The 23,393-nt window shown below is 41.8% G+C and overlaps 2 protein-coding genes across 2 annotated transcripts; both read right to left on the reverse strand.

Moving 5' to 3' along the window:
- Positions 1-8,695: 8,695 nt before the first annotated feature.
- Positions 8,696-9,863, reverse strand: LOC141002664 (trace amine-associated receptor 1-like). Its single transcript, XM_073474036.1, has 2 exons — positions 9,691-9,863; positions 8,696-9,506 (listed from the first exon to the last, which is right to left on the reverse strand). Exons 1-2 carry the CDS (start codon positions 9,861-9,863, stop codon positions 8,696-8,698), a joined length of 984 nt encoding a protein of 327 aa, XP_073330137.1.
- An 8,213-nt stretch (positions 9,864-18,076) lies between these two features.
- Positions 18,077-19,217, reverse strand: LOC141002764 (trace amine-associated receptor 6-like). The gene is made up of 2 exons (XM_073474155.1): positions 19,045-19,217; positions 18,077-18,887 (listed from the first exon to the last, which is right to left on the reverse strand). The coding sequence occupies exons 1-2, from the start codon at positions 19,215-19,217 to the stop codon at positions 18,077-18,079; spliced, it is 984 nt and encodes a 327-aa protein (XP_073330256.1).
- Between the last annotated feature and the right edge of the window lie 4,176 nt (positions 19,218-23,393).

Raw genomic sequence — 23,393 nt, forward strand, 5'->3', positions numbered from 1 at the left:
CACCAGAGAGAGGAGAACCTGCTGAGCTCTGGCAGCTTTTTGACCAAAGCTTTCCGTCATACAACTAATTTATCACTATCCTTCCAGCCCAGCCCTCCTTCCTCCTCACCTCTGCTGCTTTGTTCCTCTCCATAGAGATTGAAGTATTAGGCCTTCTTTGTTCATCCTCCTCAATGTTGGTGACTTTGGTTTATGTTTATCTCCACCTTTGGCCATCTGCCAGATGTCACAGGTCAAAGTTGGCTGAGCTCAAGTGGTAAATGTTGCTCTTTGTGAGAGTACATTCTTGCTCTAATCTTTGTGCACTTGAGATTATCCCAGCTGGTAGAAATCCCATGAACTTGTTCCTATTCCTGGAAATGTATGTAAAATTATAACAAAACACCTATCCCAGTCTAGCCCAAAGTAAATATAAAGCTGTTGGTGAACCATTTGGAGTACAGACATGGTTTGGGGCTCTCTTGAAAGGTTATTAAGATTACATCTTTTAATCCAAAAATAAGCCTGAAGATGATCTGTAACGGCCTCTATCAGCTGGAAGACACAATGGGCCCTATTTAGGCAGTCTATAGCGCTCGGTCTAAAGCGTTGCACGCTAGTGCATTTAGGGCGTGTCCAAGTCCATTTTGCTAGTTAAATGATAGATAATCTGCAAGCAGGTGCACAGAGGTGGTATTTTGACTCTGAATTAGTCATGGGTGTGTTTTGGGTGGAACATAAATCAAACTAATCTGAGTGTCATCTCCCATTCCCTTTAAGAGCCAGGTGAGCCAGGGCCTGACACATTAAACAGTGGCATTCATCTTTGCTGAGGGAAAGGGATGTGGTCCTCGGCTGGTGGACCCTCTGCCCCGCCGTTTCAATCATCTGTCCCATCAACAACTCTGTTTGACTGCATATGAAAAAATACACAGATATTTAACTGAGGAGGAGGAGAAGTGCTGCTGCTGCGTCCCTCTGTGTTTGCAAGGATCTCGGTTTGTAGATCAGAAGAGTCATAAAAAGTATCATCCTGATCAATAACCGGTGGGATGAGAGGGGAGAAATACGTCCTTAATGAGGAAAATATTAATGACATTACCTGCAGCAACTCTCCAGCAGTAGAAACTTTATGTGTATCTCTACATTAACATATGCATTTGCGCACATGGAACATCTGATAAACTTCATTGATTATTTAAAACTCCTAACTCGTTTCCTTTGGAGAGTTTATAACTACAGCTTTTAGTTTGTCATGCTATTTGATACAGTACATGACTGCATTCATGGAAATGTTTAAATTAACTGAAAGCAGCCTCTCCACTCATAAAATCAGAGTGTATGAACGCTGTCAACCCATCAGTGTAGGCGCATCTGATGTGCTCTTTAAATAGCAGGAAACAGACTGCGCTTTTGACTTTAGCCCAGCGTTTTGTTCGTCCATGGCACAGTCACTTTCCGCTGCCTCAAGATAGAAATCCGTCATCAGCAAGCCTGACCACACCTCATTTTAAGACAAACGCCAAGGAGCGCACGGGTGGGTGCAAGTAGATGTGCTATTTACACAGTGTGGGCGCTGGGCGTGAAAATGACAGCTGTGTCGGTCTGAAAACTAGCAAAGAGCACTTTGTGCTGAGTGTAAGATAGAATGGGTCCACATCATGTAGTCTTACATGGTCCAAGTTCAATTTACTAACAATATTACTGAAAATGGGCTCTTAACACTTATAGACTCTTAACAAATATCCAGGCGCTTGGCAAAACAATGCTATTGTATGACCTCAAAATACCCCTGATAGCCTCAGCAGAGTAACACGGGCAAAAACTCATTATAGTTCTTTATTTCCTTATTTACTTTAACTTTGTGCATATAAAATAGTCAAAGGTGCTTAAAGCCTATTAAAAGAAAAAAAAGTGCATAAAACTATATAAACTTGATTTTAAATTTATAGCTTTAAAAACAGAAATAAACTACATATTACTGGATTTAAAATCTCAGCTGTAGTTTTGGTTACATGATGCATCAATCATTCGGAGGCTTGTGTGTAAGTGGCTCAGGAGAGAGGATCACTCATTGGTTAAAGGCTCTAGGGCGGACATAGAAGCTCATATCTGCTCAAATGAGCTGTCGATCAAATGGCTGCCATCTCAGGATCTCCGGTGGAGAGGGATAATGGTGTCTGCGAGGAGTTGTTTGACAGATAAAAGCATGAATAAGCATCCGTGATCGCAACACCAAGACAGTTTATTGGTGAGTTGGCAAATCTTCATAGATGCTAGTTTGTTTTTTCATTGACTGTACTTTGCTAATGTGGTTTTATCTTGAAGTGGTTTATATGAATAGACTAATGAGAATCTACACTTTCTAACAATGTATGGTATGTCTGTACATTAAATTGAGACATTTGCGTATTTGCTTAGCTGTGACTGTAAAGTTTGGCGAACTAGCCAGATGCTGACTTTTAAGAGGTTAACAGCACATGACTTCTCTGATTCAGTTCCAGGATGTCCAGTGTTATTGCGTGAGTGTCTATTCACCAACAGGAACAACACCTAGCCTTAAGTTATTGTGTAACGGCACACATTGACAGTGTGTGAGTCTGTGTGTTTGAATTCAATTGAGCCTCTAAATGAATGGATGTATTCACCAGTCACTCTTTCTTCTCTTTACGCTCTCTTATGTGCATTCATTCCTTGAAGTACAGTTCCCCTGCAACTCCATTCAGATGAAGTCAACATTATAGTACAATTCTAATAATGATAAGCGGGGGTGAAAATCCATCTACATTTTAATCCTGTGTCTGTAGGCGTGGCAGCGGTGACAACAGCAGCAGAGAGGCACACCTGCAGATCATCAACTCAACAACCTTTGCTATTTATTCCCAGTCTCTTCTCCACTCCGGGGCCAGATTGTTCCGTTCCGTATGGTGATTGTATCAGTGCCGCTTTCTATTGTGTTTAGCTATCTTCATAAGTATTTTGTAGTGTTGAGATTTCTCCTGTGCCTATGCTCCAGTGTTTTTCCCTGTCTGGGCTACGTCTCATGCTGGTGTTTTGTTTCCCTCGTGTGCAGAACTTCCCGCGCCTCTCCGTTCTGCTTCCTGCTCCAATGGCTCACCTGAGTTCCCTCCATGCTGCCACTAGACAACCCTGCCTGCCTGCTGCCCTCCTCGTCCGCTATTTCCTCAAGAACTCAGTCCTGTAATAAATTCCTCTAAACCTGATTTCCAGCCTCTGATCTCTGCATTTCAGGTCTAGACCAAAACCCCACCGTAACACATCAAATGTCTAGGAGCCTCTCATGCGTCAACAAGCCAGCACAGCTGAGTGACTTTTATAAAAAGGTCTGGTCTATCCAGTGTCATGTGACTCTCAAGTAACTACATTGTCTGACAGTCCAGCAATCTGTGGTTGTAGCGCCATGGTTCACAAAACTCAACGTCCTAATAATCAAGCTTTTTGGCTTTGGCAGCTTCTCGTATTTTCAAGGCCACTGTTTTTCATGACGTTATTGTGCAGTGAGGTTGTAATGTTTGTATTATGTTCTGAAATTAAGGTAATTCAATCACAGAGAATGGCTGGTTGCCTTCACTGATAAAGTCAAGCAAAGCCTTGTCTAAGGTTCCCTGTCTTACCTGTAGGACAGACAAGGAAAAGGCACTTACATTTGCATTCTTAAAGTTAGTTTGAGTCTTTAATGTGAAGTTGTATGAGGTACTTATCCCTAGTCGATGAATTACCTTCAGCAGATCTCCCCTTGTGTGGAGAAGCAGTGCGTAGCATCTACAGGGAAGCAGAGTATTGTTCTGCTGTACACTTCTCCATACAGGAGGACTGACAGTCATATACTGCAGGTAATTAACTGTTACCAACAAAAGCAATGAAGGACCCACTTCATGTATAACAGCATTTAATAACAATGACACAATAATTATAATGCACATATATACACGTACCATTTCAGTGAGACAGGTGAACCTTAGCTGTGGTGATCTTTGTGGCAGTGAGAGCAGAAAAGCATTTCACACAAAGATAGGTTGTTACAAAAGGCATCAAAAACTACATAACTTTCAGAGATGATGCTGGGTACTCAGCCTGTTGTTGGATCCAAAAATTAACAAGTGACATTTTGGGGAATTCCAAAACCAGAATGCTGTCTGATAATTCACGCAGCATCTCCTGTTCAGCACCTGTCAGATCATCTGGTATTTCTGTTGCGTCAACAGAAAAGGGGTCTCTGAGCCAGGCCTGGCCTCAACTGAAAGTTACTCTGTGAACTGGTCTGCCATGGGTAAGAGGTGCCAAGACACTGCATCTTGAATCGAAGTGTCAGATGAACCCAGCTTGAGATAGGTCTCCAAAGCTGGAAAAGCAGCAACACCCCCAGCCCTGACTTTTGTGGTGTAGGAACACATGTCCATCGCCTCTGCATTACATTGAGGCCCTGTTGTTCTTGTTAACCCTTTTCATCTGGATGAAGACGATTTACAGGAAGGAGGCGTCTTCCAGGCTGACCATCTTATCTCCTGGCAGAGAGGATAGTGTTTTCCTGGACCATAAAGACTTCAAATGAGGACAGTTTAATTAATTTACAACTAAACTCCCATTTCTGAACTCTCTTTCCCCTCAAAACAGATAAATCCTTCCCTCACAGGTCAGTCTGAGGAAACATGGAGTTACCTATTCTCTCCACATCAGGAGGGACCGGAGCCATCTGGTTATCAGAGACTGTGTGAATACAATGTCTTTACATTTGCAGATTAAGTAACACGCCTGATCTCTCTCTCTTTCTCTCTCTGTCTCTATGACTTCTGATCCACAAACACACTCTCCAGAGTGGACACCAGACACCTTCTGACGTGTTGTTCTATGCTATTACTCTGTCTTCTGTTATTTACGACACATCTGGTCTCAACTATCTGTGGGACATTCCATTCAAATGGCCTCTGTATTCTTCCAGATTTCAGACCATTTCTAATTAACCATTAAGTCAGTATCTCACTCTCTTAATTCTAACCAATTAAGAAACAGTAAAAGAAGTTCATAAAACTGATCTTTTTCCCGTTTCTCTACGATTAAGATTGACTGAGATCAAGTTTTAATGTTTAATCTGTACTGTGTTCGGTGGAACCACAGCACCTCCTGATGGTGAGTCCTGGTACAGTTGGACGAGAAATATTCTGTTTAATATGTTCATGGTTATAACCAGTAAAGGACTCTGATATGTCTTTGTTTTAACAAGTATTAAGCTGAAATATGTATAATTAATGTTTAATCACGTCATAATCCTTTTCATGATAGACAAAGTACATCTATGAAGCCATGGTGAAATTCTGTGAGAAGGTGAAGCACTGTTTTTAACGTTTAAATCTTGGAGATAAAAACCGGTAAGCCCCGCCTAGACACGCCTCGATTTGCAAATAATAAAACGGAGAGATCACGTCTCTCGAGTCAGTTTTAGTTTTTAGTTTTTAGAGGTTTTTTAGTTTTTGAGTTTTAGTCCAGTTTGAGTTTTGTTTTAGTTTGTTTTAAGTTTTTCTTTTGTAACTTATTTTTGAAGCTTTTTACTTTACTTTGAAACACGCTCCAAGACAGCGATCTCAGCAGAAGTGCTCACGCGTTGATTTTTCTCACTTTATATTTTTCTCAGTATTGATTAGCTTCTTTTATTAAGTTTGTACCAGAACAAAGTTCTGTTTTAATTTGTTTTATACCGTTAAGTATCGTAACTTGCTTTTGAAGAAGTGAACTTAATTTAGATTATCTTGCATTAACTAACAACGGAAGATCCGCCTGATCAACGTATCATCCTCAGTTATTTTATTCAAGAAGTTAAAATTAGTTTACAAAGTCAGAGCCTGAGAACCACTCGAAGAAACGAAGAAGAACATCTTTATCAATCATCATCACGACACTACAGCAACTTGCTGTGTCCGAGACCGTGAAAGCGGTTTTCCAACGAAAGACTCTGTTGACAAGCCCCCAGCGCTCGCTAGCGGTACCATCCCGCTGGGCATTGAGCCAAGATCTGCACCGGATCGGTACGGGACCAGCTGCCCTCTTCCTAAGACAACGGACCGAGGTGCCCAACCGACTGATACCGGACGAGCTGACCACCGGCCATTGGACCGGGACTGCCAGCTAGAGCCGCAAATCACCCGAGGGAATCCGCTGCCGCGGACTCCGCAACTCTGCTAAGAAAGTAGGCTCTCCATCACTCACAACAGCTGGATTCACACATGATACATGAGATGGTGTATATGGCTCTGGTTCTGATCTTGTAGCTTAAGAGAAATTCGGTTAGGGTCTCGCTAGTATTAAAATTACTACCGTAATATTTAAATGCTTCAACCTAACTCGTGATCTCACCATCAGCCCATATTCCACTAATAACCCATTACTTAGTTATTTCACATTTCCTGTTACCTGTTGTTATTCATTTAAATTGCCATTTCATTTATTTAACCTGAATTATTTAGTCAATAAACATATTTAACCGTATGTCGTTGTCTGTGCAGGTTTGTTTTTAATGTGGAGAACCGATGGATATGTGTAGAATTCACTACTTCATTTATGAGATTGAATAAATTGATCTGAAATTGGTTAGAATTGATACAAGTTAAACTTGTCCAGTCGAATTTGATTAATTACCTCCAGATTATTCAAATAGACAAAACAACGGAGGTGGTGCCCCATTAATGAGTGTTTTATTAATCGCCAGTGATTAATAAATTACATTTATTATTAGTGTATCTCCTACAGTGGCAAGCAGCTGCAGCTTTTTCTTCATGACAGTGATTTTGTCATGGACCTCAACAACTGTCAGACTGTATTTCTGTAGTCCCATGTTGTGCTAATTCAGATATGAAAATGTATGCTGGATAGGCAAAATGTCCCAGCCACTGTTGGTCAATAGATTAGACTGTTGCTCTAGGAAAAAAATATACTCACTTCATAATGGATTTGTAGAGCCTGGTTAGCACTTTACCTCTCAACAGCCATCTAACTTCTGTATGCAACAGAAGTTGCACATGTTTACTGCTCATTTCGTTGCAGAGCACACTGAAGATATGTAAGTCCATAGGTCAAGCTTTGATGTAAGTGTCTATGACAGCAGTGTCTAGCACAGACTTAAGTTCCTCTGGCTTTTCTCTTGGTGTATGCTGCATTGGCTCCAGTTGACATTTGGGACTTTCTGTCGTATCCTTGCCACTACACCACTGTTTCGCCCAGTAATGACTTTCACTCCATCTGTACAAACACCTGTGCATTTGGTCAAGTCAATGCCATTCTCTTCAATAAATGTGACAAAAGATTTGCTCTCCAGTTGTCCTGGTCAGATAAACTCAAACTCATATCTAACACATTGTGGCCTTTGCTGCTCCTCTGGCCCTGTGATGGTAAATCCCAAATTGAGATGCCTGAGCCTGGTAACCTCTCTTTACTTTCTTGCTAGAAGTGGTGCTGCCTGGCTTCAGCACTGGCGCCTAGACATGGCATGGAGTTCATCTGACCAATCAGGGCCAGCTTTGTCACTTGTCTTTGTCACTATTTAAATATTCCACTCATGCAGCTTTTTAAGTCCCAATCTCACTGCATTCGATGGCTTACTAGTTCATGTTGGCTGTCACGTTCATTGATGTATAAGTCACGTCATTTCACATTCAACCAAGGTCCAAACTAATCAAAGAATAACTGTGGTATAAATTTACAGAAGGAATGTATGACTTGTGCATTGTTTAGGTGATTTGGAAGTCTCAGAGTCCTTCGCACTTGCAGAGGTAAAGATAAAGATAAAATGCAGAGCTTGTGGATGTACCAGACTCCCCTGATGTTACTGAATGTGAAATGACATTGACAGAAAGTTACCCACATTGTTTGCATTCTCCAAGGTACCATTATTTTACAGGACTGTAGATGCCTTGGAAAGTCTTGCAAAATGCCATGACATTAAACCTTTTGATATTTGACTGTGTCCATGTATTTGTGTCATAATAAACTATATTCAAGTGAGGACAACTGAAGCTTATTGGGTTTATTAAGTTTATTGATTTATTCATTAAAGCAATGAGCTGTCACTCGAAGCAGGCTGAAGCTTCACCTCAGTGCACAAAAAGTTCAATATGTTCATCATGAAATGTTCCGTTTTTGTGTCACTTATTTATGAGATTGCTTTGTTATGAGATTACTAAGATGGATTGGTAAAAATGAATAAAATCAACTTTAAAAGTGCTATGTGTAATATAAATGACCAAGGAATACAACAATTTATATTTTATCTACATCAAATTGAACATTAATATGTTTATCATTTGGGCTCTGTTTATACCTTAATAGGGCAACGTATCCTTGGAGATACAACTCATAAGATCCAAAATACTGAATATATGTATATTTTGAATGTGGAAATATTTTTCTTAGGGCCTAAAGAGATGAGTGATGACATTAAATTATTTTTTGCAACTTAGTTTCCACTCCTGCCTGTTTTAGGGGTAGCATAAGAATAAAATCAAGCATAAGAATAAAATCAACAGGCTGAGGCTTTACCTCAGTGCACAAAAAGTTCAATATGTTCATCATGAAATGTTTCGTTTTTGTGTGACTTTTTTATGAGATTGCTTTCTTTGATTCGCAGCATTTAATTACTCTTCACCGTGACATGTATGTTTGTCTATTCATGCTCAGGGTCTCATTTCAGGCCCCATGCAGAGTGTCTCTACAGTATGTTTGCCTCACTGGAGTCAGGCTGCAGTATCTTAAATGTAACTATGAGTTTAATTGATTTTCTTAACCAGGGATAACAAAAGGCATAAACCACAGGATTTAGACAGGAGTTAAAATCATACAACCAGAAAATAAAGGCAGCAGATGAAGCATTGAGCACACTATCTTGACCTGTAAGAGCAACACAATAATATGGGCAGAGACATATTAGAAACAAAACTACAACAACACCAAGAGTCCTGGCTGCTTTCATTTCAGATTTCTTTGCAGTTACTTTCCCTGATTGTGTGACAGCTGCAATATGAGACCGCATGGCACGAGCCTGAGACACAGCCACCACAAATACTCTCATATACAAAACAACAATAACAGTAATGGGAACAATGAAGGAAAAAGTGAGACCTGCAAGTCCAGCAATGTAGTTAATGAAAAATATACACTCTCCAATGCAGGAGTGATACCTGCCTGGTTCTTTCATTATATCCTTCAGGATCAAACTTTGAAAAATTACAGAGCATATCCAACACAGACAAACACACACCTGAACTCTTTTTTGTGTGATTTCACTGGAGTAATGCAGAGGATGACAAATAGCCACATAGCGGTCAACAGATATGAGCACCATGGTTCCTACTGAGGCTGAGGAAATAACATAATCTACATACTGATACACAGTGCACATGAAGTCACCAAGGTACCAGCAGCCGTCTACGACGACAATTTGAAAGAACACAAGGAGACCAATGAAGAAATCTGAGACAGCCAGAGAGAGAAGGAGGAGGTTTGTGGGAGTGTGGAGCTGCCTGTAGAGGAAGAACAGCATGAATTTATCATTATTAATCATATCAATCATCATCCAGATAACAGATGATCGAGCACATGACTGAAATACGATCAGATTACTATCAAAAAAATCCGATTGTCACAGTTTAAATGTCAATACTTTTTACTACTATTCATTAGTTTATTAAATTAATGAATGTCTACTTGAAGTGGGAGATAGAGATGATGACCAGCAGGTTAAGAGCTGCAGTGAGCAGAGAGCTGAAGGAAAGCAGAATGTAAATCGGCATGGTCTCAAAGTGAGGACGTATTGGCTTCCTGCAGGAGCTGTTGAGGAGTTGTGGAAAGCAGAGTTCAGTTCCCTCCAAGGTCTCCATCACCAGAGAGAGGAGAACCTGCTGAGCTCTGGCAGCTTTTTGACCAAAGCTTTTTGTCATACAACTAATTTATCACTATCCTTCCAGCCCAGCCCTCCTTCCTCCTCACCTCTGCTGCTTTGTTCCTCTCCATAGAGATTGAAGTATTAGGCCTTCTTTGTTCATCCTCCTCAATGTTGGTGACTTTGGTTTATGTTTATCTCCACCTTTGGCCATCTGCCAGATGTCACAGGTCAAAGTTGGCTGAGCTCAAGTGGTAAATGTTGCTCTTTGTGAGAGTACATTCTTGCTCTAATCTTTGTGCACTTGAGATTATCCCAGCTGGTAGAAATCCCATGAACTTGTTCCTATTCCTGGAAATGTATGTACAATTATCACAAAACACCTATCCCAGTCTAGCCCAAAGTAAATATAAAGCTGTTGGTGAACCATTTGGAGTACAGACATGGTTTGGGGCTCTCTTGAAAGGTTATTAAGATTACATCTTTTAATCCAAAAATAAGCCTGAAGATGATCTGTAACGGCCTCTATCAGCTGGAAGACACAATGGGCCCTATTTAGACAGTCTATAGCGCTCGGTCTAAAGTGTTGCACGCTAGTGCATTTAGGGCGTGTCCAAGTCCATTTTGCTAGTTAAATGATAGATAATCTGCAAGCAGGTGCACAGAGGTGGTATTTTGACTCTGAATTAGTCATGGGTGTGTTTTGGGTGGAACATAAATCAAACTAATCTGAGTGTTGTCTCCCATTCCCTTTAAGAGCCAGGTGCGCCAGGGCCTGACACATTAAACAGTGGCATTCATCTTTGCTGAGGAAAAGGGATGTGGTCCTCGGCTGGTGGACCCTCTGCCCCGCCGTTTCACAATCATCTGTCCCATCAACAACTCTGTTTGACTGCATATGAAAAAATACACAGATATTTAACTGAGGAGGAGGAGAAGTGCTGCTGCTGCGTCCCTCTGTGTTTGCAAGGATCTCGGTTTGTAGATCAGACAAGTCATAAAAAGTATCATCCTGATCAATAACCGGTGGGATGAGAGAGGAGAAATACGTCCTTAATGAGGAAAATATTAATGACATTACCTGCAGCGACCCTCCAGCAGCAGAAACTTTATGTGTATCTCTACATTAACATGCACATTTGTGCACAAGGAGCATCTGATAAACTTCATTGATTATTTAAAACTCCTAACTCGTTTCCTTTGGAAAGTTTATAACTGCAGCTTTTAGTTTGTCATGCTATTTGATACAGTACATGACTGCATTCACGGAAATGTTTAAATTAACTGAAAGCAGCCTCTCAACTCATAAAATCAGAGTGTATGAACGGTGTCAACCCATCAGTGTAGGCGCATCTGATGTGCTCTTTAAATAGCAGGAAACAGACTGCGCTTTTGACTTTAGACCAGCATTTTGTTCGTCCATGGCACATTCACTTTCCACTGCCTCAAGATAGAAATCCGTCATCAGCAAGCCTGACCACACCTCATTTTAAGACAGACGCCAAGGAGCGCACGGTGGGTGCAAGTAGATGTGCTATTTACACAGTGTGGGCGCTGGGCGTGAAAATGACAGCTGTGTCGGTCTGAAAACTAGCAATGACCGCTTTGTGCTGAGTGTAAGATAGAATGGGTCCACATCATGTAGTCTTACATGGTCCAAGTTCAATTTACTAACAATATTACTGAAAATGGACTCTTAACACTTATAGACTCTCAACAAATATCCAGGCGCTTGGCAGAACAATGCTATTGTATGACCTCAAAATACCCCTGATAGCCTCAGCAGAGTAACACGGGCAAAAACTCATTATAGTTCTTTATTTCCTTATTTACTTTAACTTTGTGCATATAAAATAGTCAAAGGTGCTTAAAGCCTATTAAAAGAAAAAAAGTGCATAAAACTATATAAACTTGATTTTAAATTTATAGCTTTAAAAACAGAAATAAACTACATATTACTGGATTTAAAATCTCAGCTGTAGTTTTGGTTACATGATGCATCAATCATTCGGAGGCTTGTGTGTAAGTGGCTCAGGAGAGAGGATCACTCATTTGTTATTGTAGGCTCTAGGGCGGACATAGAAGCTCATATCTGCTCAAATGAGCTGTCGATCAAATGGCTGCCATCTCAGGATATCCGGCGTAGAGGGATAATGGTGTCTGCGAGGTGTTGTTTGACAGATAAAAGCATGAATAAGCATCCGTGATCGCAACACCAAGACAGTTTATTGGTGAGTTGGCAAATCTTCATAGATGCTAGTTTGTTTTTTCATTGACTGTACTTTGCTAATGTGGTTTTATCTTGAAGTGGTTTGTATGAATAGACTAATGAGAATCTACACTTTCTAACAATGTATGGTATGTCTGTACATTAAATTGAGACGTTTGCCTATTTGCTTAGCTGTGACTGTAAAGTTTGGCGAACTAGCCAGATGCTGACTTTTAAGAGGTTAACAGCACATGACTTCTCTGATTCAGTTCCAGGATGTCCAGTGTTATTGCGTGAGTGTCTATTCACCAACAGGAACAACACTTTACTGTACCCTAGCCTTAAGTTATTGTGTAACGGCACACATTGAGAGTGTGTGAGTCTGTGTGTTTGAATTCAATTGAGCCTCTCAATGAATGGATGTATTCACCAGTCACTCTTTCTTCTCTTTACGCTCTCTTATGTGCATTCATTCCTTGAAGTACAGTTCCCCTGCAACTCCATTCAGATCAAGTCAACATTATAGTACAATTCTAATAATGATAAGCGGGGGTGAAAATCCATCTACATTTTAATCCTGTGTCTGTAGGCGTGGCAGCGGTGACAACAGCAGCAGAGAGGCACACCTGCAGATCATCAACTCATCAACCTCTGCTATTTATTCCCAGTCTCTTCTCCACTCCGGTGCCAGATTGTTCCGTTCCGTATGGTGATTGTATCAGTGCCGCTTTCTATTGTGTTTAGCTATCTTCATAAGTATTTTGTAGTGTTGAGATTTCTCCTGTGCCTATGCTCCAGTGTTTTTCCCTGTCTGGGCTTCGTCTCATGCTTGTGTTTTGTTTCCCTCGTGTGCAGAACTTCCCGCGCCTCTCCGTTCTGCTTCCTGCTCCAATGGCTCACCTGAGTTCCCTCCATGCTGCCACTAGACAACCCTGCCTGCATGCTGCCCTCCTCCTCCGCTATTTCCTCAAGAACTCAGTCCTGTAATAAATTCCTCTAAACCTGATTTCCAGCCTCTGATCTCTGCATTTCAGGTCTAGACCAAAACCCACCGTAACACATCAAATGTCTAGGAGCCTTTCATGTATCAACAAGCCAGCACAGCTGAGTGACTTTTATAAAAAGGTCTGGTCTATCCAGTGTCATGTGACTCTCAAGTAACTACATTGTCTGACAGTCCAGCAATCTGTGGTTGTAGCGCCATGGTTCACAAAACTCAACGTCCTAATAATCAAGCTTTTTGGCTTTGGCAGCTTCTCGTATTTTCAAGGCCACTGTTTTTCATGACGTTATTGTGCAGTGAGGTTGTAATGTTTGTATTATGTTCTGAAATTAAGGTAATTCAATCACAGAGAATGGCTGGTTGCCTTCACTGATAAAGTCAAGCAAAGCCTTGTCTAAGGTTCCCTGCCTTACCTGTAGGACAGACAAAGAAAAGGCACTTACATTTGCATTCTTAAAGTTAGTTTGAGTCTTTAATGTGAAGTTGTATGAGGTACTTATCCCTAGTCGATGAATTACCTTCAGCAGATCTCCCCTTGTGTGGAGAAGCAGTGCGTAGCATCTACAGGGAAGCAGAGTATTGTTCTGCTGTACACTTCTCCATACAGGAGGACTGACAGTCATATACTGCAGGTAATTAACTGTTACCAACAAAAGCAATGAAGGACCCACTTCATGTATAACAGCATTTAATAACAATGACACAATAATTATAATGCACATATATACACGTACCATTTCAGTGAGACAGGTGAACCTTAGCTGTGGTGATCTTGGTGGCAGTGAGAGCAGAAAAGCATTTCACACAAAGATAGGTTGTTACAAAAGGCATCAAAAACTACATAACTTTCAGAGATGATGCTGGGTACTCAGCCTGTTGTTGGATCCAAAAATTAACAAGTGACATTTTGGGGAATTCCAAAACCAGAATGCTGTCTGATAATTCACGCAGCATCTCCTGTTCAGCACCTGTCAGATCATCTGGTATTTCTGTTGCGTCAACAGAAAAGGGGTCTCTGATCCAGCCAGGCCTGGCCTCAACTGAAAGTTACTCTGTGAACTGGTCTGCCATGGGTAAGAGGTGCCAAGACATTGCATCTTGAATCGAAGTGTCAGATGAACCCAGCTTGAGATAGGTCTCCAAAGCTGGAAAAGCAGCAACATCCCCAGCCCTGACTTTTGTGGCAAGCAGCTGCAGCTTTTTCTTCATGACAGTGATTTTGTCATGGACCTCAACAATTGTCAGACTGTATTTCTGTAGTCCCATGTTGTGCTAATTCAGATATGAAAATGTATGCTGGATAGGCAAAATGTCCCAGCCACTGTTGGTCAATAGATTAGACTGTTGCTCTAGGAAAAAAAATATCCTCACTTCATAATGCATTTGTAGAGCCTGGTTAGCACTTTACCTCTCAACAGCCATCTAACTTCTGTATGCAACAGAAGTAGCACATGTTTACTGCTCATTTCGTTGCAGAGCACACTGAAGATATGTTAGTCCATAGGTCAAGCTTTGATGTAAGTGTCTATGACAGCAGTGTCTAGCACGGACTTAAGTTCCTCTGGCTTTTCTCTTGGTGTATGCTGCACTGGCTCCAGTTGACATTTGGGACTTTCTGTCGTATCCTTGCCACTACACCACTGTTTCGCCCAGTAATGACTTTCACTCCATCTGTACAAACACCTGTGCATTTGGTCAAGTCAATGCCATTCTCTTTAATAAATGTGACAAAAGATTTGCATTCCAGTTGTCCTGGTCAGACAAACTCAAACTCATATCTAACACATTGTGGCCTTTGCTGCTCCTCTGGCCCTGTGATGGTAAATCCCAAATTGAGATGCCTGAGCCTGGTAACCTCTTTTTACTTTCTTGCTAGAAGTGGTGCTGCCTGGCTTCAGCACTGGCGCCTAGAAATGGCATGGAGTTCATCTGACCAATCAAGGCCAGCTTTGTCACTTGTCTTTGTCACTATTTAAATATTCCACTCATGCAGCTTTTTAAGTCCCAATCTCACTGCATTCGATGGCTTACTAGTTCATGTTGGCTGTCACGTTCATTGACGTATAAGTCACGTCATTTCACATTCAACCAAGGTCCAAACTAATCAAAGAATAACTGTGGTATAAATTTACAGAAGGAATGTATGACTTGTGCATTGTTTAGGTGATTTGGAAGTCTCAGAGTCCTTGCAGAGGTAAAGATAAAGATAAAATGCAGAGCTTGTTGTTATGTACCAGACTCCCCTGATGTTACTGAATGTGAAATGACATTGACAGAAAGTTACCCACATTGTTTGCATTCTCCAAGGTACCATTATTTTACAGGACTGTAGATGCCTTGGAAAGTCTTGCAAAATGCCATGACATTAAACCTTTTGATATTTGACTGTGTCCATGTATTTGTGTCATAATAAACTATATTCAAGTGAGGACAACTGAAGCTTATTGGGTTTATTAAGTTTATTGATTTATTCATTAAAGCAATGAGCTGTCACTCAAAGCAGGCTGAGGCTTCACCTTGCTAATTCCAGTCACTGAACTTGCTTCTCAGCCTTGTTTGTGATGTCTTTTGGAATTTTTATATAGCAAATATTGGAAAAATAATGTGGCTCACTGAAGCTATAGGGTAAGGCACCAGTGTCAAGATAGCAACCCCTGATAACAGACAGACCGCTGCTGGAGCTGGCAAGCTCTGGAGGAGACAGCCCGGGCAGAGGCCAGAGCTTCTAGAGGGATACACACCAGGCAGTCCAGGAAAGCACATAGTTTATTTTTTAAATTAAAAAATGAAATTGAAAATTCTAAAGTGGATTTACAGTATATTCTTTTTTGCTTCTCAACCTCTGCAACAGTGAGCACAGAGCTGCTTAAGTCCTCTGTAGATTGCTGAATGGAGAGGAAATGTTCTTACTTCATTAACATACAGAGAGGAGAGTGGGAAAAAAAAGAGACACTGGAGGATAATGGAAATGTAATAAAGGAATAGCTGAATGTGGCTATCCTGTCTTGACTGTTGCCGGTTTGGGGAAACAAACCCACCATAGATGGCCGTTCAGAATCATGAGGAGCCAGTAGTTCAGGTTTAATTAAGTTCTTTATTGATGCTTGTGATTGAAAGCATAATAGGTGTGTGGTTTATAGATAAGTACGCACACCATGCTGAGGGACAAAAGGACTGGCTGTGTGGGAAAGGATTGACTATATAGGGGATGACAGGTTTGCTAATTAGGTGCACTGCCGGTTTCACTGGCCCATCCCCCGGAATGTACCATTGCTGTGGGGGAGTATGATTATCTTTTGTACAGGAAAGAAATGGAATATCTATAGTCTACCCAAGCTCCACCTTTTTACCCATCAGATACTGCCAAGATGGTGACGACTGGTACCATCCACTCTAAGGCTGTAGCGCTGTTATTATGTCACTTTATTAAGTTTTAATATTTTTTCATGCGAGAAAGTAACCGTTTAGATCCCCAATGTGTGGTTAGTTTACCCAAATGACAGTTGTTTAGTAATTTGCCTCGATGTTTTCGGAGAAGTGAAGCTCCACCTGAAGGACTAACCCTCCGGAAGGAGCGGGTCATCTCAGAGGCAGCAGCCCCGTCTCCAGAGGTGTTCCGCTGGCTAACATGCATCGTCGTCCTGGGGGAGACAGCAAGCCAGTTATCTTAACCACTGCTCTTTGAAGATTAACCGCCAGAGGGAAGCTTCATGTTTGTAGTGGACAGTATACAGTATAGCGCTGTCTCGGGAGCTCTGTATGTACAGAAATCACCAAATATTAATAAAAAAAAATGTTTTAATTAACAGAGTACTTTTTTTCATTTCATATGTACAACAGCCTGGATTTCTATTGTACCTATATAGCTTTTGTCACAATAGTCAAGTAGCCTATGCACTGTCATTTGTATTCCTCGGGAACGCTCCCTTGCTCCACCATTACGTTTTTTAATCCAGACTTTAGCGCATTGCATTGTGGGAAACAGTAGGCAGAGTAGACTGGTCGGATGCATACTGGAAATATTTTCCGAATCAGTACAACATCCAGGAACTTTTCGCATACTGTAGATTTTGCTTTTGTTTGCATACTGCATACTACATACTACATTTTGGCCAAATCAGTACGTACTAGCAGTATAGTATGCGGTTTCGAATACAGCCTAAGCCTCTCGCAAGCCCTTCAGAAACCTATGAGTAACATCACGCTGGCTTGTTATACAGTCAGTGGTCACAGCGCATCATTTTGAAAGCTGGGATAACTTTCCATCTCTTGTGATAGATAACACTCCTTGGAGTTTTCCACACTGACTCCAGGTATTTATTCTCCAGATGGTCTGGCTCCAATTCAGAATTTCTAGCCGACCCTAAGCAGCTGAGCAGTGGCTCCTGCCCCCACTCTGCCCAGCCCTCCACACAACCCTCCACAAACTTATGTTTGTTTTGATAGAGAGCCTGCTGGCAGAATTTACATATTGTACATTTAAAAGTTTTTGTGGGTGTTCACATACAAAATGGACCTAATCTAGCACTGCATCCCCAGTGAAGACACAGTACCTGCTAATGTCTGTGGGCTACAGTATTCAGTCATGTATAAAATAGGGTGCACTTTCAGACAAGGTTCTTCTAATTAACCTCTGAAAAATAGGACTACAAGTTGGGAATGAAAGCCTACAGTTTCCTTTAGAATCCACTGTGCTTAACACACTGCCATCAAAACAAAAATAGGTTACAGTCCTGATATTTACAGACTACACAGTAAATCCAAGAGATGCTGTTTTGGAAAAATAACAGAAAATGAGCAAACCTGAAGTAGCTTGTCTGTTCTCCACTCAGTGGCTTCACTCAGTCATTCTTCAAGAATATAATAATGTACCATAAGCAATGTAAACACATAGATAAGATGAGCAGCATTTGATTACTTTACTGTCATTATTTCACCATGACAGAGTACATTTTTCATTCATGCTGAGGGCCTAATTTCAGGCCAATGCAGAGTCTTTCTACAGTATGTTCAACTCACAGGAGTCAGGCTGCAGTATCTGAAATGTAACTATGAGCTTAGTTGATTTTCTAAACCAGGGATAATAAAGGGCATAAATTACAGGGTTTAGGCAGGAGTTAAAATAATACAGACATATTACAAAGGCAGCAGATGAAGCATTGAGCACACTATCTTGGCCTGTAAGAGCAACACAGTAAAATGGGCAGAGACATATTAGAAACAAAACTACAACAACACCAAGAGTCCTGGCTGCTTTCATTTCAGATTTCTTTGCAGTTACTTTCCCTGATTGTGTGAAAGCTGCAATATGAGACCGCATGGCACGAGCCTGAGACACAGCCACCACAAATACTCTCATATACAAAACAACAATAACAGTAATGGGAACAATGAAGGAAAAAGTGAGATCTGCAAGTCCAGCAATGTAGTTAATGACAAATACACACTCCCCAATGCAGGAGTGATACCTGCCTGGTTCTTTCAATATATCCTTCAGGATCAGACTTTGAAACATTACAGAGCATATCCAACACAGACAAACACACACCTGAACTCTTTTTTGTGTGATTTCACTGGAGTAATGCAGAGGATGACAAATAGCCACATAGCGGTCAACAGATACGAGCACCATGGTTCCTACTGAGGCAGAGGCAATAACATAATCTACATACTGATACAGAGTACACATGAGGTCACCAAGGAACCAGCAGCCGTCTATGAGGACAATTTGAAAGAACATGAGGAGGCCCACGTAGAAATCTGAGACAGCCAGAGAGAGGAGGAGGAGGTTGGTGGGAGTGTGGAGCTGCCTGGAGAGGAAGACCAGCAATATATTTATCAATATTTATAGTGATTTATAGCACATGACTGAAATACAATCAGATTACTATGAAAAAAATCCTCTGTTTCTCACAGGCAAGACTCTTTGTTACTATGTATCAGTTTTATGAATTAATGAATGTCTACTTGAAGTGGGAGATGGAGATGATGACCAGCAGGTTAAGAGCTGCAGTGAGCAGAGAGATGAAGGACAGAAGAATGTAAATCAGCATGGTCTCAAAGTGAGGACGTATTGGCCTCCTGCAGGAGCTGTTGGGGAGTTGTGGAAAGCAGAGTTCAGTTCCCTCCAAGGTGTCCATCACCAGAGAGAGGAGAACCTGCTGAGCTCTGGCAGCTTTTTGACCAAAGCAAACAACTAATTTATCACTATCCTTCCGGCCCAGCCCTCCTTCCTCCTCACCTCTGCTGCTTTGTTCCTCTCCATAGAGATTGAAGTATTATGCCTTCTTTGTTCATCCTCCTCAATGTCGGTGACTTTGGTTTATGTTTATCTCCAACTTTGGCCATCTGACAGATGTCACAAGTCAAAGTTGGCTGAGCTCAAGCCGTAAATGTTGCTATCTGTGGGAGTACATTCTTGCCCTAATCTTTTTGCAACCGGGTTATCCCAGTTGGTAGAAACTCATGAATAGCACTGACTTCTTTGATTCAATTTCAGGAAGCCATATGGTCTGTTTACCCAAACACAAAGCAAATTTTGCATTATATTACTCATGTGAGTTTGATCACAGGGATCTGTTTTGTTTACTTGCCCCAGACAGCTACGACACTTTATTGTGCATTATCCGTAAGCTAGCGAGCAAAGGCACACGACTGTCAACGAACAGTATTCACCAGATACTCCGGTCCTTCTTTTCTGTGCATTCATAACTTGAACTAAGTCTATGGGTGTTGGAATTGATAGTAGGGCAGGTGTGGTTATTAGAAATGAATAATTATTGATAGTTTTATTAAAATTAAATTAATAAAAATTAATAATCAAATCATTAAAAACGGGGCACCACCCTGGAATCATGGACCAATAACCAGACCAAAAACAGTCTCAAAGAAGGGTTCACTTTAAATGTAAATATTTGTGAAATATTTTGAATTAAAGGAACAGTGAAGGAAATTCATTCGAGCACTGACCATCACAACCAGTGATTACCACAAAACATATGCACAAAATAATCACAGAAAACTGCTCTGTACAGTATAATAGAATTGATTAATGTTAGCAAATTGATCAAATCAAAAATACTTCAATCAACAAAAATCCGTCATTCAACTACAGCAGCTAAACTATGAAACCAACACACTAAGACAAACTCAAGCAACAAATAACCAAGAAGCATGCCGTATTTGTGTGTGTGTGTGCGTGTGTGTGTATGTGAATGACGTCGGCCATCTTGATGACGTCACGGAGTGTTCAAGCCTTGCACAGGCTTGAACACTCCTTGCACAGGCTTGAACACTCCTTGCACAGGCTTGAACACTCTGTGACGTCATCAAGATGGCCGACCTCATTCACATACACATACACACACACACACGCGCGCACATTTTTGATGTCTCAAAGGGCTGACAAAACAAAGCCAAACCATGCTGCCCAAAGAGCTCAAAAATGTGTCCACCGTACAAGCTGGCTGTAGCCAAAAGCCGCAAAGCAACGCCACCAAGCAGCACAGAGCCGCAGAAAAGGGCAGCAATAAATAAGTCACCAGGAGACAAAGTCTGACAAAGCAGGGGACAACGTAGTGTACAAGCAGCAGAGACAAAACAGCAGCGGTCCCAATCAGCTGGTGGTAAAATCACGTGATTCACCACCAGTGGATTTCAGCCAGCTTTTGAGTGTTTCCTGACAGTAAACATAAAAGTAGCATGGCTAAGCTACATTTACAGAGGCTTTTGAGAGGTAGATTTAAAGTAGCATACCTGTTTTCAGAGTCAAAACCTGCACAGGGAGAGGGAGGGTGAGAGAGACCCACACGGCTGCGGACATCTACCTGTGACCACATGAGCGTTAGCCACAGGATAGCATTCGGTGTAACACAGAGAGAAAGGACACTTACTGCTGATTTTATCATGTCCCAATTTAGATGTGGACATGAGTGGAGTGAAGGTCCCTTGTTTGGTGGATACTGGTTCCATGGTGTCTACTATTTCTGAGAGCTTTTTCTGCCAGCATTTTGAGCCTTGGGGTCAGGAGTGCTTCCGATCATGTCACTGGCTGCAGCTTAGAGCCGCTAATGGCCTGGTAATCCCTTATATCGGCTACTTGGAGCTAGAGGTACAACTTTGTGGTAAATTGATGCCCCACTGTGACCCCCCTGGTGGTGTGCCTGCTCAAGTGCCTGGTGTCCTGAGGATGAATGTTATCCGTAAATGCTACCAAGAGCTCTTTGGGCAGCATGGTTTGGCTTTGTTTTGTCAGCCCTGTGTTTCTGAGGCCCCAGGGCCTATTGTGCAGGCACTGCAGCGGTGCCATCGTGCGAAGGTCCCGCAGGACCTCTGAACAATTCTCTGGCTCCACAGTGTTGTTTGAGCCCCTGGACTCTGGTTTGCCGAGTGGCTTGCTTGCTTCCCCTGCCCTGGTTCTGTGTGTTAGAACATACTCATCAGCCAAGACTGCAGCCTCTCTGGGAGTTTTTACTTTATGTTCAATAATGTATGTAGCTACACGCTCAGGCACAGAGTTTTTAAGTTGTTCCAGTACCACCAGGTTGCAGAGATCATCAAATGTATCAACTGCAGATGCTGCACACCAGCGGTTAAACTGGGAATTAAGTCACGGGCAAATTCAGTGTAGGTTTGATTATCCAGCTTCTTCCTAGATCTAAAATGCTGGCGATATGCCTCTGGCACAAGTTCATACACCTTCAACACTGCTGCCTTCACTGTGTCCTAAACCTTACTCTCAGCTACACTTAAAGCTGAGTAGGCTTCCTGGGCCTTACCAGTCAGAACACACTGTAGCAACATGGTTCTGCCTGAATCTGGTCAGTCTCGAGCATCTGCTATCCTCTCAAACAGGAAACAATGAGTCTGGATCAGACTCGCTGAACCTGGGAAGCAAGCAGAGATTATTAACCAGGTCAAACTGAGAAGACTTGCCCTCTGAGGCCTCAAGACTATCAGCTCTGCACACATCTGAAAGTTTACCCTCTTTTACCAGCTGCAATTGATACTGTTGCACTTCCAACTTTGCCAGGATTCCCCTAGGCCCTGGTCTTAACAATTGGGGCTCATCCGGGATCGGAATGCCCATGAGGTGAGGTAAATGTGGTTCAGTTTTTGACTGTATTAGTGGCCTTTAGTTAAGTTTAGTGGTCATCTCGTTTGTTAGATATTTTGTCATTGTTGCTGCATGTCAAGCTGTGTTTTTGACTGAGCACCCTGACTAGATAGCCGCCGGGCAAGTTCAAGAATTTGCCACTTTATTATTTTGCCTTTCTTATTTTGGTGGTAATCCTGAGTGGGGGCACGCTTCAGTCTATCGCAGTTGACTAGATTCCTGGGGCCTCATTTATCAACCGTGCGTACGCACAGATGTGTGCGTAATGAATGCGTAAGAACTTTCCCACGCAAAGTATGAAATTTATCAACTTGTACTTGTGCTTAGGAACGTGTGTAAATTTAAGCACAACTCTGACCATGCTTACACACAAAATCTAGTGGTAGAACAGTGAAACTACAAATAGAACCCATTAAGAGTGTTCAGCAATCTCAAACTTCACACATGTTCCCTGTTTCCTCTAATTAATAAACATTCTCAATTAGTAGCAGACACTTTGAATAATGGGTGTGACAAGCTATAAAAGACAGCTGTGACAGGACAACCTGAAAAGAAAACTTGAAATACAAGTACCATGGCCTATCTTGCACTATTGGAGGATTTGGAGAACCGTGCGCTCCGCAGGGAGCGCGTTTTCAAAGAGCGTGCTGATGTGTTCAGTGAGAGCACAGAGTGGCTTCTCAGCAGGTACCGCTTCCCAAAAAACATATTGATGGATCTATGCCGTGATTTACGACCCATGTTGGAGCGAGAGACAAAACGCACCGAAGCCATCCCAGTGCACATCCAGCTTGTGTCCACCCTGGGATTTTTGGCCACCGGAACATTTCAACGAGAGATTGGAGACATATGCGGCATCTCGCAGCCGACACTTAGCAGAATCATGCCGGCAGTGTTGGATGCAATAATTTCTCTAGCCCCAACTTACATCCAGTTCCAATACAGACATCACCAACAAGCCGAAATTAAACGAGGATTTCACGCCATCGCCGGATTCCCAAACATAATTGGAGCCATAGATTGCACCCACATCGCAATAAAAGCACCATCACACAATGAATTCAGTTACGTGAACAGGAAAGGATTTCATTCAATCAATGCACAAATAATCTGCGATGCAACTATGTCTCTGTTAAACGTTGTTGCCCGGTGGCCTGGAGGAACGCATGACTCATTCATTCTGCAGAACAGCTCTGTGGGT

Source organism: Pagrus major, chromosome 9, assembly GCF_040436345.1.
Source record: "Pagrus major chromosome 9, Pma_NU_1.0".
NCBI lineage: Eukaryota > Metazoa > Chordata > Actinopteri > Spariformes > Sparidae > Pagrus > Pagrus major.

Coding starts and splice junctions, on each gene's coding strand:
- LOC141002664 (XM_073474036.1), bottom strand. CDS start 9,863: ATGGAGACCTTGGAGGGAACTGAACTCTGCTTTCCACAACTCCTCAAC. Junction 9,507..9,690: donor ATCTCTATCTCCCACTTCAA/GTAGACATTCAT, acceptor CTTCCTCTACAG/GCAGCTCCACACTCCCACAA.
- LOC141002764 (XM_073474155.1), bottom strand. CDS start 19,217: ATGGACACCTTGGAGGGAACTGAACTCTGCTTTCCACAACTCCCCAAC. Junction 18,888..19,044: donor ATCTCCATCTCCCACTTCAA/GTAGACATTCAT, acceptor CTTCCTCTCCAG/GCAGCTCCACACTCCCACCA.